The following is a 15,947-nucleotide window of genomic DNA, read 5'->3' as shown; positions in this document are numbered from 1 at the left end:
GAGGAGAAAAAGCCTTTGCAAGGCCATCTTTCAACTTAGTAGAAAAGATAGGGTGGCGGGAATAAATTTATTAAACTAAAACAAACTCGAAGAGTCAAAAATAAATGAAATGAAGATCACAGGCAACCACCTATGGGAGGTTCAGTTATGAAGTTGCTACCTCAGCCACAAATTCATGGGAAGGTTTATCTGCCTAATTCGAATCAAAACTTACAGGAGTTTTCTCTGAATGCATTCCATCAAGTTAACTGGCCTTGTCTCTCAGCAGGCAAAACATTGCGTTGGCTCAGCACAGACTTCTTATTCGGGAGTTAAATCTCCAAAGATACAAACTATCAGGGAAGTGTGCCTCGAATCGCAACCCTGGTAGCATTTCCCCTCCCTCCCCCCCCCCCCCCCCCCGCTTTGAAGCCGGAATGCCTTCTTGGCAGCTTTACGCATAGCAAAGTGTTGTCAACCTTGTGTCGGTCAAACTCCGGCCAGCGAGCTGACAGCTCTGCAGAAGCAGATCCGTTTGCATCTCTTCGAGAGAACTCAATTCAACCTCATCCTAATCTTAGAAACCTAGGCAGCCCACCCAGAAACCTCAGAAAAAAGAGTCAACTTGGACAGTCGGTATCCTTCGCAGAAACTTTCAAGGAACTTTCAAGAAGAAAATAAATCGTTTGCATTCCTTTCGATCAGCGAACGGCGACAGACGCGTCCCGCTTGGCTTGGCTTGAATGCTCACCTCGGACCCGACCTACCTTGCAGGCTTTCCAAAAAAGGGATCCTAGCACGCTGCGGTTATCGAACTTCTACACTGGAGTAACCCTTCCAGACTTCCTTCTCTTCTCTATGATTCCCTGCTTTCTCCTTCTTTCTCTCTGGCGGAGTCGCTACTGCTTCCTTCTGGAGGGGAGGCAAGTTACAGTAACTGGTTGGGAAATCGAATTGGCTGCTTTGGGGAGGGGAGAAAAGAGAGCCGGTTTTTTTTAAAGGCAGGACAGAGAGAGAGAGAGAGAGAGAGAGAGAGAGAGAGAGAGAGAGAGAGAGAGAGAGGAGGAGGAGGAGGAGGAGGAGGAGGAGGAGGAAGGGAGGGAGGGAAGGAGGAAGGGAGGGAAGGAAGGAAGGACTGGTTTAGCAGATAGTACCACATGGGAGCCTTACATAGAAAAGTTACAGAGTCACTATAGAGGCAAAAATTGGTAGTCTGGTAATATCTTTTCAGACTAGTGTATCTTACATAAAAGGTGTAGGCTTTTAAATAAAAATCTAAAGGACTGGACTTGTTTGAAAAAAACGCAGCAGCACTTTTTCATGCGGCTGTTGATAAAAATAGGATCGCCAACATGATCTTCAACAATGTCCAATGAGGGATATGGCACAAGAAGAAGAAGGCTTTTAAAGGGGGAAGGAGGAAAGAAGAAAGGAAAGAAGGTGTTGAAAGAAATGTCCTCCTGGGTTCGGCTCCAAGTGGGGAAAAGACACTGGAGACCTGGAGGCAATCAGTGGAAAATTCAGCTTTCCTCCTCCAGGTTAGGGGCAGGGGGAACCTTCCACTCAGGTGGTTCGCTCCCTGTTGAAAGCTCCTGCGCGAGCGAACACGTGCAATTGATTTTTATTCCCTCTTTTGCCCAATCTAGTTTGCAAAATGCTTCTTCAAGGCAGGCTGATATTGTTTCACCTTGTTCTATCTTAATTTCCACTTTAAGTTCATTAAGGCAAAATGTCGTCATTGTTTTTTCATATATTGATTGTAATAATTTTACTATGTAAGCAGTCCACCTTGGTTGAGCATTAATTATTGCTTGCTGGAATGCTGAGTCAAATGCCTTTTCATAGTCAATGAAAGCCACGCACCGAGGCATCGTGTACTCGTTATGCCTTTCAATGACCTGCTGGACTACCTGGATGTGATCCATTGTGCTGTAGTCACACTGTAGCCTCCACTGAATCACCATACTATATTAGGAAGTAAAAAATAAATCTCGGAATAAGGTGTTCTTGCATGGCACGTAAGAGTCAAACTCCTTTAGAGGGAGTCTTCCTGCTTTCAAGGAGAATCCTAAAGCATTATTTTGCTAGCATATGAAATTAAAGATATTTTGCAATATTTTTCACAGTCCATTAAGTCTCCTTTCTTTGCTTTCTTTGCATGTAGACCCACTTTTTCCAACATGTTGCCCACTGTGACATTTTCCAGATCTGCTGGTATAATTTGGTTAAAACCTTTATTCCTTCCATTGGTTTCTACTGGTTCGCACCGGTCTGGGTAATTTGGCCTGGGTCACAGAATCGGCAGTGACCCAGGCTGGCCACCCTCCCGAACTTGTTCCCTGGTCTCCACTGCCATTATGTTTTTATTAGCTTTTCATGGTCTTTGCGCATGCGCATAACAATTTACAGTGAACTGTGCATGCAATGCACATCTGGCTCGCACGCAAGTGAAGCACGCGTGCAGTGGTACCAACGCCATTAGGAACCCACCCCTGCATTGCTTGCTATGTTTCTCTTGCTCAACTTTAGTGTACACTTCCAGTGTGCTTCACTCCTCTCTCCTAAGAACAACCCCTGCCATGAAGAAACAGCACAGCAGGATAGGGTGTAGATGTTCTGCAGATACCTGTTAGCCTATCTGAAAGACATGTAACTGGAGAAGGTGTGTTAGGTGGAGAAATCATTTGATTTTAAATAAGCCTTCTTCTGTTGGTTAATAACACTGCAGGGCTTTGAAACCTGAGTTACACGTCCCACTAAATTATCATGTGGCCTAGTTACAGAAGTAATGTATTTTGAAGATTCTCAAATAATTGATCCATGAACCAATTAAACATTAAGTTCGTTTAAATTCTAAGCCACAAACAAAACCCTTCATCTTAGTTATTTATCATCAAGTATAGGATTGTGTACAAATAAAGTACCAGGTCTTCAAAACTGAACTGGGTTAGTATATTGTATGGACGCAGCTGCTTCATTTAGTTGTATGGTCCCAGCTATTGTGGTTTCTTCTGCAAGTTCAATCATGAACCATTGTTTAGTGCTATGTGTAAACTTAGCCCGGGAAACAAGATTGGTTGTAGATGTTCACTATTAGTTGCTTCCTCTGTTCTTTCATGAAGATATATTTGAAGCAGAATGGCCTGCTTGATCCCAGGGTCTGGTAGAATGCGGGGAACAAGAATTTGTGCCAAGGGAAGACAGACCTTCCATAAGAACCAGAAATGCAAAAGACAAAACCACCTCCCCCAAATGTTATATGATCTAGTGTAGAACCAGGAAAAGACCCATTCAGCTTTCAGGTTATATTTAACAACAAGAAGCTACAATACTTTCAGGTAGCATATATAGCAAAACTCTACCCATTCAGAGAAACAGTTCCTTACCATTATTTTTACCCTACTTTGATGAGTTTTCTGAAGTCGGATAAATTTATAATCTGACCCTTTTAACCACCCAGGTTATATCTCATATTTTTTTCTCCCCTGTAATTGGATCTGCTGCATAGAGAAAGTATAACCACCTTTTCTGGTGGTCCATTGCCGATTAATGCCAACTAGCTTAACTGTGATTGCCTTGGACGATGAGAGTTCTAGCCCAAAACATAGGAAAAAACAGTAGGGTGCATGTCAACTCGTGAAGCTTTCCTGACCTGGTCCCGAGTTGCCATAGGCAGAGGGATGGGAAATCATGCCTCGCAGCTGCACCAAGGAATTCACACCTCCGTCAAAACAAAACACCTCCTAGCCAGCCAAAGTCAAGGCCATGGAGACCCACAACAGCCGGCGGGAGTGACTTCTACAACCTGTAAAATTGCTTCGTTGGGGAATGTGACTGGTGACATACCTTGGGGGGAAGGGGAAATGGGGTCAGCGGCAAGGTGTGAACTGGTTGAAGTCAGAGCTGGCTTCACCTAGATTGTGCTGACATGGCACTCCTAATAAACAACTGGATTTTTGTTGCACAATGGTTTGAGGCTCCTGATTTTATTAGGGCATTGGTCAGAACCCTGACATTGCACAGGATTGTAATCTCCAACTGCAATTGATGTGGAAATTAAGATAACTTCTTAGTTGTGTTTCCCTCCCTGTCATTGTCAAATGAGGAGAATTGTTTTCAAGAATGATGATCTGTGCTTAATTGTCATAGGCCAAAGGTCCAAGGGAAATATTTCTCAGGATCAAAACTGAGGATACATTTACAGAATCTTCTTAACTTTAACCAAAGAAAATCCTGTTTGGTCTGTGGTGAAACCAAATGGTGAAACCTTGTGGTGAAACAGCAAACCTCAGGGCATGATTCCGATTGTCTATTTATGACAATCTATAATGAGCTGCAGTGGTGCAGTGGTTAGAGTGCAGTACTGCACGCTACTTCTCTTGACTGCCAGGTGCCTGCAATTTGGCAGTTCGAATTTCACCATGCTCAAGGTTGACTAGCCTTCCCTCCTTCTGAGGTGGGTAAAATGAGGACCCAGATTGTTGGGGGCAATAGGCTGACTCCGCTTAGAGAGGCTGTAAAGCACTGTAAAGCGGTATATAAACCTAAGTGCTATTGCTATTGACTTGTATAAGCCCAGTTCCATCATTTTAGTTTTTACAGTGAAGTAGGGTTAAGCCCTGGTGGTTCACCATCAAAAGTGCAGTCCTGGGGAAACAACAGACAAAGGAAAGTGCAATGGGGGTCAATAGGATAAAGCCTAGATGTCTCTTACGTTTCTCACTCTCTCTGGATCCATTGGGAATACAGTAGGAAGGAGGACAGTGATGAAAGAATACAATTAATCAGGGGTGGGATTCAAATTTTTTTACTACTAGTTCTGTGGGTGTGGCTTGGTGAGCGTGGGTTCGTGGGTGTGGCAGGGGAAGGATACTGTAAAATCCTCATTCCCTCTGGATCAGCTGGGACTCGGGAGGCAGAGAATAAATGAGGGCGAGGCCAGTCAGAGATAGTATTTACCAGTTTCCAAACTACTCAAAATTTCCGCCACCGGTTCTCCAGAACCAGTCAGAACCTGCTGAATACCACCTCTGCAATTCATGTTCTCTGATGACTTTGCGGTCCTCTGAGCATGATAAAAATTGTAGACCTTAAAAGACATACTAGTAGGAAACTTTAAATGCACCCCAAAAGCAATATAGCTGTACATTCGGATTGTAATGTGTTTGCAATGGCCTAGAAGAAAAAAAATCTTACACAAAGTTAGGGGCATTGGAGATGTTCAGCCTAGAAAAGTCTGCAGAAAAACACAGTAGCTGAATGGCTGTTGTGCAGAAGATAGGGTGGAGTTTTCAGAAGTGCCCAATTGTATGACTTTTTCTTGGCACCATTGCAGTGGTGGGTTCTGGATCCCGTTCCAACCGATATGGTTGGAATGGGCCCGGCGGCATCCACATGGCACAGTAAGTGCATGCATCTTAACGCCTCCGTGAGCCTCCACGATGCTCCAGCTGCTCAGCGGAGCGTCATGCAGGTGCTGTACACACTATGCGTGTGCGCGGAAGCGCCGAAGACTTAAAAGACCGGTAAGGAGCTTGGGCGGGCGGGCAGGCCCTCTGGAGCACCGTACTGGAACGGTATCTGGTGCTCTGGGCAGGCTGTGGTATACTTGTACTGGAGTGTACCGCCTGCAACCCACCACTGCACCATTGTTAAGTGAATCATTGCATTCGTTATGTTAGTTGCACGGTGGTTAAGTGAATCTGGCTTCCCCATTGACTTTGCTTGTCAGAAGGTCTCAAAAGCTGATCACGTGACTCCAGAACGTGCCAACTGCCATAAATATAAACCACTTGCCAAGCATCTGAATTTTGATCTTGTGACCACGGGGAGGCTGCAATGGTCATAAGTGTAAAAAACCGGTCATAAGTCACTTTTTTCAGTGCTGTTGTAACTTTGAATGGTCACTAAATGAACAGCTGTCAGTCAAAGTCTACCTGTAGTGAATTTATGTTAGAGGGAAATTGATTTTACTTGGACATCTGGAAAAACAGCAGCCAGGAACTATTGGAGGTGCGTATTTAGAGATTGGCTCCTGGACTTGCAGTGAACAGTGGGACATTAGGAATAAAGAGGAATTAAGCCTTCATTCCGGCTGTGTTGCTTCCATGCCCAGCCCTGGATCATCACACATCTTAAGTTCACTGAGGTTGAGAAACATTTCTCTGAAGAAATGCAAAATTCATGTTACTTCCTTCCCCCAAACATTTCCAAAATGCTAAACTACCCACGACAGTGGGAATGTTGGTGCATCTGTATCCTATTTCTAAGCACTCCTGCTTACATACTGAATTCATTGAGGCGGGATCTAATAGCCCAATATGCATGGCATCTAGCTAGCCAATTCAATGTGCTTGCTTCCAGTTATTTAAAGAGCATTCTGCTTTTGTTCCTTTTACACTGGAAATGGTTTTGGATGCTTGACTCTCTACATTGTGCTATGCTACAAATCAAAGGCCACATATGGCTCAGCGTGATTCATAGATCTTTGCAAAAATCCAAAGGATCATGAGACAGTAGCAGAGAAATATAGAAAACACACCAGCTTTCATTGTCTTTTGAACTCCTTATTTTTAGTAGTCCAGATACGATAGGCCTAGTAAGTTAGAAATGTATTCATTGTGTTTGCAGAGTATTTGCTGAGCGAATAACCTGGCTAATTGTGGCTTATTCTAAAAGAAATATGTATAAGAAAATCATGCGTGTACCCATCCACTCAAAGTAAAGGCTATTTTATATACGCAGAGCTTCAGGTCAGGTAGGAGGGGCAAATCTAAAGCCAGCAAACCTCAGGGCACACTTGACAATTAAATCAACAGTTAAGCAACCACCAAGTTTCAAGGCCATAGGCACTAGACCTGAAATGCCCTAGAACAGGAGAAAAAAAACACAGCAAGGTTCTGACACAGTGCTGTGTGTTTTTATACAGCTTCATCGCAGTATCCAATCAAGATCCCTGCTTAACTCTGCCACATCACACCTGTGAGGTTTTAGCTGACTTCAAGCCTGGTAGCTCTGCAACTTGAAAATCCAGGAATTTCTTCTTCTTGTTATGTTCTGCTTGTTTTTTCTCTCTCTCTGGAGCTCATCTTCCTATAATCCCATTTGATAAGTGGTGCTCCAATCTTTATAATCCTATCACAATCAGCTTCTCAGATTTCTTGCCATGATGTTGTGGTCCCAACACATCTCCATCAGAAGTGGGATTCACTTACCTTCCCTACCGGTCAGGGGTGGGTTCCTGCCAGTTGTAACCTCTTCTATAGAAGAGGTTCCACAAATCTACAGTGCCGTTTAGAACCGGTTCCAGCTCCCTCCCCCCGCCCATCTGCACATCATCAAGTTGAAGAGCGAGAGAAGGAATTCTGGGAGTTGAAGTCCACAAGTCTTAAAGCTGTCAAGTTTGAACACCCCTGGGTTTTTTTTTCTAAAGAGTTAGGGGTGCAAGGGTCTTGTAACTTGACAGCTTTAAGACTTGAGTGCTTCAGTGCCAGAGTTCCTGAGCCAACATGACTGGAGGAGGAATTCTGGGAGTTGGAGTCCACAAGTCTTAAAGCTGTCAAGCTTGAACACCCCTCGGGTTTTTTTTCTAAAGAGTTAGGGGTGCAAGGGTCTTGTAACTTGATAACTTTAAGACTTGTGTGGTTCAAATGCCAGCGTTTCTGACCCAACATTTTGGTTGCTCAGCAAGAGCGTTGTTAAGTGAATTTCACCACATTTTACAAGTTGGCCACTCCCACCCAGTCACATGTCTGGCAAGCCACTCCCACCCAGTCACATGTCTGGCAAGCCACTCCCACAAAGCAGGCCACACCTACAGAAGAGGTTCTAAAAATGTTTGAAACCCACCACTGCTACCGGTTCACAAATGTGAGCGTGCTGATCCGCGCATGTGCACCACCTGCGCATGTGCAGTGCTCACGCATTACATCAGGGTGGGTGGGCTGAGCCTCCTGCAGCTGCTGCTCCCGGTTCGCCCGAACTGGAAAGAACCGGTTGAATACCACCTCTGATCTCCTGGTGTCTCAAAAGCAACACGGAAGGCACGAGAAAACAAACTTGTTCCTCTTGATACCTCTGAAGGTGTAACTTTTTAAAAATAAAATCACAAATCACAACTTTATTCATTTTAAACAGTAAAATTAAGTTTATTTGGTTGTTGCCTGCTTCAATTCACAGAATATAGACTTCACAAAATATACAACTGCTCTTTATTAATAAGCCCCCCCCCCAAATAAAATGTGTGGTTACAATCAAGTCATATATGAATTCTAGATGATACATATAGATAATATGTGTTATATATTATTTTGGCTGGTCCTTCCCTGGTGGTCTTCTGCATCTCAGAGGGTCCACCCTACCAGAAAAGCTGACCATAATCTGTAATATAAATTGTGAAACTAAGAAAAAAAAACCTATTGTGGCTTTTGGTTATCTTCGGTTCAAGACTAAATGAATAATAAACGAATAACAAAGGCTTTAAGAAGTCTTTAGAAGAAGTCTCTTGTTTTTGGTGTAAAAAACACAGCTATCCTTCTGAAACCAAAAACGAGTGGTCCTCCTTTGGATAGACATGTGGCCTATTTTTGACTCCACCTCCAGAAAGCAGAACTGAAGAGGGATTGGCAACTCACCTTTTTTGCCTTCCTGTTATCATATATTTTAAAATCCATCTAAAACAGTAAATATCTGTATAGTATGCATATTCAGGATTTTAAAAACAGGGATGGGCACCTGGGAGGAGTAGACTTCATGTAGCTAAAGTCTATAAATAATCTTCAATTTTATTATATATGTATTTTAAAAAAGAATCTTAGTTTAATGTGTGTGCAAAATTCAGACGACCCTACATCTGCTATTGTTCTTTGACTTTCTCCCTAGAATTCTTTGCTGTTTCCCTTGCAAATCCCTTTTTTGTGTGGATTTGTCACTTGCTTTTTTGAGACATACATATAGATGTATGCTTTTTGTGTCGCTCTCATTCAGAGATCCTGCTTTCTCTGCAGCTCTTAAGGATCCTTTCCAGAAAGTATCTTATCTTATTACTGCTTCTCATTCTGGGCACAAGAACTAAATGCTGAAAGACTGGTGGACAATCCCACTATTTGGAAATAACTCAGAATCTAGTTGTCATAGTAAACTTGACTATATAACTATCATGGATGTTAATTTGTGACAAGAATCTTAAACATCATTTCATGTCTGCTAAATCCCCATAACGAAGAAATACGTATATTTTTACTGGTTATTGTTGATAGGATACAGCACCTAAGATGCCAGCCTAAGGTTGCTAAATCTTAGCTAGTACTTTCCTTATTGATTGTAACTTCTCTTTTTACCACCCTTTTTAGTTTCCCAACTTGCTCCTTCAAGCATTAATTTAGCTAAACTGAAGATTTCAACACCAGCAATAGAACCGCTCTGCTGTATAAACATCTGAATCCCAAATGTTTAGTAATTTCTCTTCAGACAACATCTCCCATTTCACACGTGCGCCTGTCCTGCTGAATCTCAAAGGATTAGCCAAGGGTTAGTGATGGGAAAGGGCACCGTATTATCTCAGTACTTGAAAGGAAGGTGAGGTCTCTATTACCTTCCCTGTCTTTTTCTCATCTGAGGACTCATGTGAACGAAAAGCCACCTTGTTTGGATGTTCTTCTTTTCCCAGATGTGAAAATGCCCCATTTTTTAAAAAAAAATTGGAGCAAGCATTAATGTACAGTAAGTAGCCCCCGAGACAAAACTTTGAATGTCCACTGTTTACCAAAATGTCAGCATGTAGGTATTCAAAGCAGAAGGTCTTAATCTATTTTGGTCTTAGCTGATGCTTTACTCTGCCCCAGGTAGCGTAGATGTTCTCCTCAGATTTTCTTTGACTTTAATAAATTCTGGTGCATTCTCTTCTTGCTTGTCATCTTCCCTTTCCAGCTGATTAAAAAATCAGGCAGAAGAAATAATTAGGTGATTTTTTTGGTATTTTTTAAATAATCCATGCAACATTTATGAGTTATAGAAATGGGAGATCAGACAAAACTTTTAAGGGAAGTTAATAGGCTATGTGATTTGTCACTCGGTGATGCTTAGACAACTGGCCTTAAGTGTCACCATCTGCATCCAGTCACCAAAACAAACATTTGTTTTTTGTTAATCACAGTTTAGAACCTAAAGGGTTATTTGAATTCTCAACCCTATATCAGGCAACTAATAGCTTATCAACTCATCAGCTTTGATTTTCAGTTCAATCCATATCTTAAGGTCGCTTCTATTTTCTTGATGCAATAACTATTGTAAAATGGAAAACTTTCACAGTTCAAAATTTGTCTCTAATTGTGCTCAGTAATACATAATCCTCAGGTAGCTGCATGCATGTTTCAAACTCTTTCTTTAAAAAAAACATCAATTCTTTCCTAGTGTTTAATTCTTTTTCTTCCAGACATGTATTAAATTAACATGTGTGCTATATTGGAAAATGTTGCTTCTTTTTCCCTCTTTTCTCAGCAATTTCATCCACAGCTCCTAGTCAAAGATATAATCTATCCTATCTATCCTATCTATCTATCTATCTATCTATCTATCTATCTATCTATCTATCTATCTATCTATCTATCATCTATCTATCATCCATCTATCTATCATCTATCTATCTATCTATCTATCTATCTATCTATCTATCTATCTATCTATCTATCATCTATCTATCTATCTATCTATCTATCTATCTATCATCTATCTATCATCTATCTATCTATCTATCTATCTATCTATCTATCTATCTATCTATCTATCTTCTATCTATCATCTATCTATCATCTATCTATCTATCATCTATCTATCTATCATCTATCTATCTATCTATCTATCTATCTATCTATCTATCTATCTATCTATCATCTATCTATCTATCTATCTATCTATCTATCTATCTATCTATCTATCTCTTTTTCATCATCATCTCTCCACCCCCCCCTCTTTGTATCCTTTTTTATAAAAAGGATTTTTTGTATCCTCATTTTTATAAATAATTCATGATCATGAAATATCCAGCACACTTTCCTCTTCCTATATTTTTCACAATAACAACATGTGAAGTATTGGGGTGAGATAGAATGACTAATTCAAAGTTACCCAGCTGTCTTTCATGGCTAAGGTGGGACTAGAACTCACAATCTTCTGGTGATTGGCCCAAAGTCACTCAGTCAGCTTTCATGGCTAAGGCGGGACTAGAACTCATGGTCCCCTACTTTCTAGCCTGATGTCTTAACCACCAAATTACCAAATGGACTCTATCTTCCTACCTGGGCAGATATTAGCTTTTAACTGATTTCTACAATACTTTAGTCCTGTTTCCTTCAAAGCCACCTCCCTTGCTCTCTATACTATAAGTAGTTCTCGACTTATGGCCACAACTGAACCCAAAATTTCTGTTGCTAAGCGAGATAGTTGTTAAGTGAGTTTTACCATTGTACAATCTTTCTTGCTGCAGTTATTAAGTGAATCACTGCAGTTGTTACATTCGTAACATGGTTAAATCTGGCTTCTCTGTTGACTTTGCTTGTCAGAAGGTTGCAAAGGATGATCCTATGACCACGGGACACTGCAACTGTCATAAATATGAACCAATTGCCAAGCATCCAAATTTTGATCACATGACCACGGGGCTGTTGCAATAGTTGTAAATGTGAAAAATGATCATGTCACTTTTTTTTCTGTGCTGTTGAAACGGTCACTAAACAAAGTTTTTTAAAGTCAAGAACTAATAGTATTGGAAAAAACCTCTCTGTCTTTTAAAGGAATTTAACCTAGTAGAATCCACAATTATTCCTACCTCATCAAGCTTCTGTTGCCTTTTCAAGAGCTCCTGTTCAAATGGAGATTTTAATTTCTTTGCCTCGTCTTCTTCTTTCCTCTGTTTCAACAGCTGGTTTCGTCGGCGATGTTCCAGGACTCTTTGCAGTTCTGGTTTACTCTCAACTCCTCTAAAAGATAAGTTAGACAGTGAACTTGAATGCCAAAAAGATAAATACTGCAGTAAAATAACGACCAGGGTAATCCTATGTATCTCTTCCCCCCTGTAAAATAAATTCAACTTTCTAGATAGGTTTCTGTTCCTAATCCACCCTAGTCTTAGAATAGAATAGAATAGCAGAGTTGAAAGGGACCTTGGGGGTCTTCTAGTCCAACCCGCTGCTTAGGCATGAAACCCTACACCTCTTGAGACAAATGGTTATCCAACATCTTCTTAAAGACTTCCAGTGTTGGAGCGTTCACAACTTCTGGAGGCAAGTTGTTCCACTGATTGATTGTTCTAACTGTCAGGAAATTTCTCCTCCTTGATTAGTTTCCACCCATTGCTTCTTGTTCTACCCTCAGATGCTTTGAAGAATAGCTTCACTCCCTCTTCTTTGTGGCAGCCCCTGAGATATTGGAATACTGCTATCATGTCACCTCTAGTTCTTCTTTTCATAAGACTAGTTATCCAGTTCCAGCAACTATTATTTATATGTTTTAGCCCCCAGTCCCCTAGTCATCTTTGTTGCTCTTCTGTGCATTCTTTCTAGAATCTCCACATCTTTTTTACATCATGGTGACCAAAACTGGATGCAGTATTCCAAGTGTCCTGCCATGCTGCCTCATTGTAGGGGGAAGATGTTCCTTGGAGAAATAAGCAAACTGCAGCGGGAATGTATGCCAAGAGCACATACTTCACACTCAACTCAAACCAACAGATGCTGGAGGTGGGTGATCATTTTAGTGACATCCACAAAGGCATCATTTCATACTGCATAAAAGAAGGCATGGGAAGCCATTTGATTGAGAAAATCAAATGGGTAGTCAAAATGTAGTAAATGTTGATATAGGCCTTTCAGGTTGGGTGCCGCTCAGCAGCCTATTTAAGATCTTTCAGAATGATAATGGTGTTATGACACTGCTAAATGAAAGCTTTCCAGATGGTTGCTAATGTAACAATGCCAGTAAAAAATAACCCGAAGCTGTAAAAATAGAATTATGGTGGGAATATGGAATACAAGAAGCTCAATACTTTGTCTGCATCTTTTTTCTTGGGGGTCATTCTCCATGTCACCCATTGGCAGGTCAGTTTTTGATGATGCTCCAGACAAAAAGTGAAAAAGGAAGTGAACGGAAAGACATAAACAATTGAACATAAGGAAGACCCAAGAAATGACAACAGGTGCAACAACTAGCCTTAGAATTCACAAGGAGGAAATTAAAGTGGTGGATAGCTTGTACATTTAAGATCAATAATCAACAGTAAAAGCTACCAGCACTAAAGAAATAGCCCACAGACTAGCACTTGTAGAGTAGCCATGAAGTCCTTGGAAATTATTTAGGGAATGTGTCTATACCTACAAAAATAATAATCATACAAGATATTCCCCGAGACACTCCATGAAAGCATAGGTTGGATTCTGCAGAAGTAGGATAGGAATATATTGATGCTTTTGTACTTTGGTATTGGAAAAGACATTTGAGAGTGCCAAGGGTAACACAGAAAACAAGCAAACAGATCAATGTCTGTGGAGATTCTCAGTCATCCAGGTCATAGTTGTCTTTTCAAAATGGCAACTGAACTGTTTTTCCAAATCAACTCAGAGTTCTCACTTGAGAAACAGATAACCAGGGTCAAATAATCATATTTTGGACAGATTATGAAAAGACCCAGCAGCAAAATGGATGAATTACAAAGCAATGGATGTAGAACTGAAAGTCTGAATAGGCCAAGTTGAGGAAAGGTCACTCTAGAAAAAGTTTATTTATGTGTAGAAAGTTTATCTACTGTATGTCTAGAGGAAAAATATCTATGTTTCTAAAAACTGACAGAATCAGCAGAATCCAACATAGAAGTTGAGGTTCAATGGAACGTCCAGGAAAGTAAACATCAGAATGTGTAAAGTCAAAGGACACATGAAAAACTGCTGGGATAAAATAACAAACTTCTTATAGTTTGTTATAAAATAACAAAATTTACTCAGGACCTTGGAGGTCTTCTAGTCCAACCCCCTGCCTAGGCAGGAAACCCTATACTGTTTCAGACAGATGGCTATCCAACATCTTCTTAAAGACTTCCAGTGTTGGGGCATTCACAACTTCAGCTTGCCTCCAGAAGTTGTGAATGCCCCAACACTGGAAGTCTTTAAGAAGATGTTGGATAGCCATCTGTCTGAAACAGTATAGGGTTTCCTGCCTAGGCAGGGGGTTGGACTAGAAGACCTCCAAGGTCCCTTCCAACTCTACTATTGTATTGTATTATTATTGTATTGCTTCATTAAAAGATCATTTCTTTTCATATTCCTAAAACGGGTTCATTTCCCCATTTTTCCATCCCCTTATGGTGGAGTAGAAGAAATCTGAAGCCTTGAATTTCCAAATGTCTCCAGATATTTTTCCCCCATTGAAGTTTGATAATTAATTGCAAAGAGCATAATCAAAATGGGTATCAGAGCACTAGAAGAAAATGTGAATGTGTACATTAACATGTTACTTTTATTAAATCTCTTTTTCTCCTTAAAAGCAAAACAAAGTAAAATATGAAACTAAACACAGATAAATAAAAATGCATAGTGGCCCACCAATTTGATTAAGGTATAGAATTGATAATACTGCCTGATGCAGGGTTGATGCAGTGATAATTAAAGGGTTGCTCTCATCCTTTTCCTTCCTTAATGAAATTTGTACTAACTGCCACTTGCTGGCTGACCCTACAAAAAGGCCAATTAGAAATCACTGCCTGAAGGATGCTCCTGCTATCTTCACCTGCTTGGGATTTGCACAAGAAGGCTTGGCTGGGGTAGGATGACATTGTAGGAAGCAGAGCAAAATAAGGCTTATGATCTTTTTTCTCACCTGAGGCATTCTTCTAGGTAAGGCTCATTGTCATCATTTTCACCCTTTAACCTTTTAGAAAAATCACTATTGATGCCTCTGGCTGCATTCAAGTGAATGTGTATGCATGTATGTGTATGTGTATATGTATATATATATGTGCTTTTATTGTACGCTGCCCTGAGTCCCTTGTGGAGGGGGAGCGGCTAACAAATTAAATTTATTAAATTTATTATTATTATTATTATTATTATTATTATTATTATTATTATTATTATTATTATTATTATTATTATTATTATTATTATTATTATTATTATTATTATTATTATTATTATTATTATTAATTTTTCCCCCTTAGTTCCCAGGAAACTTTATCTACTAAATTTATTTGCTGACCACACTGAAATGACTCTGGGTGGCTTACAGCATTAAAACATCAAAATCCTAATTATAAGTATTTCTAAAACAATAAAAACAGAATTAAAGAATTCATAGAATTCTATAGAAGGCAGGGGTGGGATTCAGTCAGCTTGGACCGGTTTGGGTGAACCGGAAGGTTGTTGCAAGGACCGGATGGTCCCACCCTGCCCCTCCCAGGAATCTCCACGTGGCCTGTTCATCATGCCAGTAGGTGCAGGGCCTGTGCGGAGACTCTGTGAGGGCGAAAAATGGGCCTACCGGAAATTCCAGAAGCGGGACCGTTTCTGGCTTTTGGAGGGCCTCTGGAGCCCAACAGAGGCCATTTTCGCCCTCCTGGAGGCTCAAGGAAAACCTCCAGAGCCTGGGGAGGGCAAAAATTCCCCCCCCCTACCATGAGGAGGCCACGCCCACCCACCAACCAGCCAGAGAACCAGTTGCTAAAAGTTTTCAATCCCAACCCTGATAGAAGGGCATATTGAAAATCCCTACTTTAGACCATTCTGAGTCAGATCATAACACTGAACAAGACAAGACCGACTTGGTAAAATATATCAAGCAAGGGTCCACAGTAACATTCCATGGAGGGAAAGCAAGGACAACTGGAGCTTCACATAATATGAGCCGTGGTGGCACAGTGGCTAGAATGCTCTGCTGACTGCCTGTTGCCAGCAGCTCGGCAGTTCAAATCTCACCGGCTCAGCCTT

The 15,947-nt window shown here is 40.9% G+C and overlaps 2 protein-coding genes across 7 annotated transcripts in view; both read right to left on the bottom strand.

Annotated features, from left to right (window-relative positions):
- Positions 1 to 958, bottom strand: part of ACOX2 (acyl-CoA oxidase 2) — a 29,901-nt gene extending 28,943 nt beyond the window's left edge. The window contains exon 1 of one of the 3 annotated variants that reach the window (XM_081956475.1): positions 731 to 958. Coding sequence is in view for 1 of the 3 variants with exons in the window: in XM_081956473.1 (XP_081812599.1) it covers positions 611 to 671 (61 nt within the window). In the remaining 2 variants the exon portion in view is untranslated. Of the gene's footprint in view, positions 1 to 610; positions 707 to 730 lie in introns of those variants that run through there. The other 2 variants (XM_081956474.1, XM_081956473.1) reach the window with 2 other exon arrangements.
- A 7,149-nt stretch (positions 959 to 8,107) lies between these two features.
- The window catches only part of FAM107A (family with sequence similarity 107 member A), an 86,314-nt gene continuing 78,474 nt past the window's right edge, over positions 8,108 to 15,947 (bottom strand). For all 4 annotated transcript variants that reach the window (XM_081937223.1, XM_081937224.1, XM_081937225.1 and 1 more), the window contains 2 exons: positions 11,804 to 11,954; positions 8,108 to 9,906 (listed from right to left, as the gene is read on the bottom strand). In XM_081937223.1, coding sequence (XP_081793349.1) covers positions 9,808 to 9,906; positions 11,804 to 11,954 — 250 coding nt within the window. In that variant the 3' untranslated portion in view covers positions 8,108 to 9,807. The remainder of the gene's footprint in view (positions 9,907 to 11,803; positions 11,955 to 15,947) is intronic.

This window comes from Natrix helvetica, assembly GCF_964273705.1.
Source record: "Natrix helvetica genome assembly, chromosome: 1".
Taxonomy (NCBI): domain Eukaryota; kingdom Metazoa; phylum Chordata; class Lepidosauria; order Squamata; family Natricidae; genus Natrix; species Natrix helvetica.
Note: the sequence above shows the minus strand (reverse complement) of the source record. Positions and strands in the feature narration are given on the sequence as shown.